The sequence below is a fragment of the Mandrillus leucophaeus genome, unplaced genomic scaffold, assembly GCF_000951045.1.
Source record: "Mandrillus leucophaeus isolate KB7577 unplaced genomic scaffold, Mleu.le_1.0 Scaffold1583, whole genome shotgun sequence".
NCBI classification, from domain to species: Eukaryota; Metazoa; Chordata; class Mammalia; order Primates; family Cercopithecidae; genus Mandrillus; species Mandrillus leucophaeus.
The window spans coordinates 136869-138730 of NW_012101569.1; the positions used below are offsets into that span (position 1 = coordinate 136869).

The following is a 1862-nucleotide window of genomic DNA, read 5'->3' on the forward strand; positions in this document are numbered from 1 at the left end:
GAGGAAGACAGAAAAAAAAAACAGGGAAAGAGGCACTGTAGGCAAAGGGTGCAGCATATACAAAAGCCTAGAGGTGAGTCCTTGAGAAAGTGTGTGGTGAGGGATACCAAAACATGAGCCTGAAGAGGAAAGAAGGGACCACAGCATAAAGGACGAGGCTTAGGCATTAGGTTTCTCTCCCAAAGGCCTGGCTGAGTCCTTCACACATAGGAAGACTCATCTAATATACGCCAAATTCAATGGTAACTTCTTTAAAAATGCCATTTCATCACCGGTAAAGTAAATAAATTCAAGCTATTCTATATACTATATTACTACTACTACTACTACCACTACTACTACTTCTTCAAGAACAGAGGTAACTCTATAGGCATTGGAGAAAAAGGCAACTCAGTCTCAGGAAACCTATTGGTTCCTAACATCCCACTTGATTATGCTTTTCTTAAGTCTCCTTGAACCTAATTCATACCAATGGCATTTAGCAAATAGGTTAGCATGGTTTTAGGGAAGGCAAATGACTCCCAAGTTTCTAGATTAGGAATTTATCTGTTTTAACTTATTATGTGAACAAAACCACACCTTATTTTTAGTAAAAATGTTCTTCTTCTTAAAAGAGAATAAAATAATATCCCTGAAATCAGCTGGATGTTTCACATGAGTATCTTCTGAACGATACTGAAGAACCCGGGAAGTCTTGTTGATTAGCCAATAGGGACTAAAGACAGACAGCACCATCCGGCTGCCAATTCGCCTGACATGGACTGACAGGTCAACTGTCGTCACTTCTGTGGAATCAGAAGAAAAACACACAGGAAAGAATTCTGGAAGTGTATCACGTATGCGGAAATGTCCATTCCAGTTTTTGCCCTGGTATTTCATCAGGACTAATTCCATTATTTCACCACTGATTCTTGAATGCAGAACATCAGCAGTACTGCCTTCTGCCAGCTCATGAGTTTCTGCTGTTCCCTAAAAACAAACAAAAATTTGCTTAGTAACTTTTTAAAACCTCTGAAATAACAAAATTCATATTTTTCACAAATGCTAAATAATCTACCAGATGCAGGTAAACTGCTAAGTCTTCTGTGAAGTACCAAGGTTACATTTTACAAATGTCCAGTACTCACTAAGGACTAAAAAGAAAATACTACACCATAGCCAAAGGCAGAAACTGATTTTGGCCATTAGGAGACTAACAGCCTAAATTTTTTGTGAAAAAATCAGGTCTGTATCAAGAGTCAAAGACTAAATTCAGGAAGCCTGGCTGTTGTCCATGAGAGCTATGTCATTAAATGAGCCACTGAACTGCCTGGCCTTCAGTTTTATCCTCTAATTATAGACCATGCCTAATGGTTCCCATATGAATGGAATAAGAAAACTACTCTTATTCACTTGCCAGGTAAAAAATTACTCTGACAAGTTATCTAAGTAAGGTGGAATTACTTGAAAAATGAGTAATAACATATAAACCAGGTTTCCTTACTAAAAACCCCTCTTATATAAACACTATTTAATTCTTACAAAATACTCTTATATAAATACTATTTAATTCGTTTTATTAATTTTGTCTCCACAACTCACGAATGGCTCATTGTCGGATTAAAAAACATGTAGGTTCCAAACACCTTCCAGATTTTAGTATTTTAAAATATACCGCCATATGGAAATTTTAAAATATTTATTATACAACATTACTAGAAAATCTTTATTACTTCTTAAGACAGACAGTAGGCCGGGCGCGGTGGCTCAAGCCTGTAATCCCAGCACTTTGGGAGGCCGAGACGGGCGGATCACGAGGTCAGGAGATCCAGACCATCCGGGCTAACACGGTGAAACCCCGTCTCTACTAAAAATACAAAAAA

The 1862-nt window shown here is 37.7% G+C and overlaps 1 protein-coding gene across 2 annotated transcripts in view; it reads right to left on the reverse strand.

The window, feature by feature from the left end:
* Nucleotides 1-1862, reverse strand: part of VPS13C (vacuolar protein sorting 13 homolog C (S. cerevisiae)) — a 189868-nt gene that overhangs the window by 58105 nt on the left and 129901 nt on the right. For both annotated transcript variants that reach the window (XM_011975761.1, XM_011975760.1), the window contains one exon: nucleotides 580-969. In XM_011975761.1, coding sequence (XP_011831151.1) covers nucleotides 580-969 — 390 coding nt within the window. The remainder of the gene's footprint in view (nucleotides 1-579; nucleotides 970-1862) is intronic.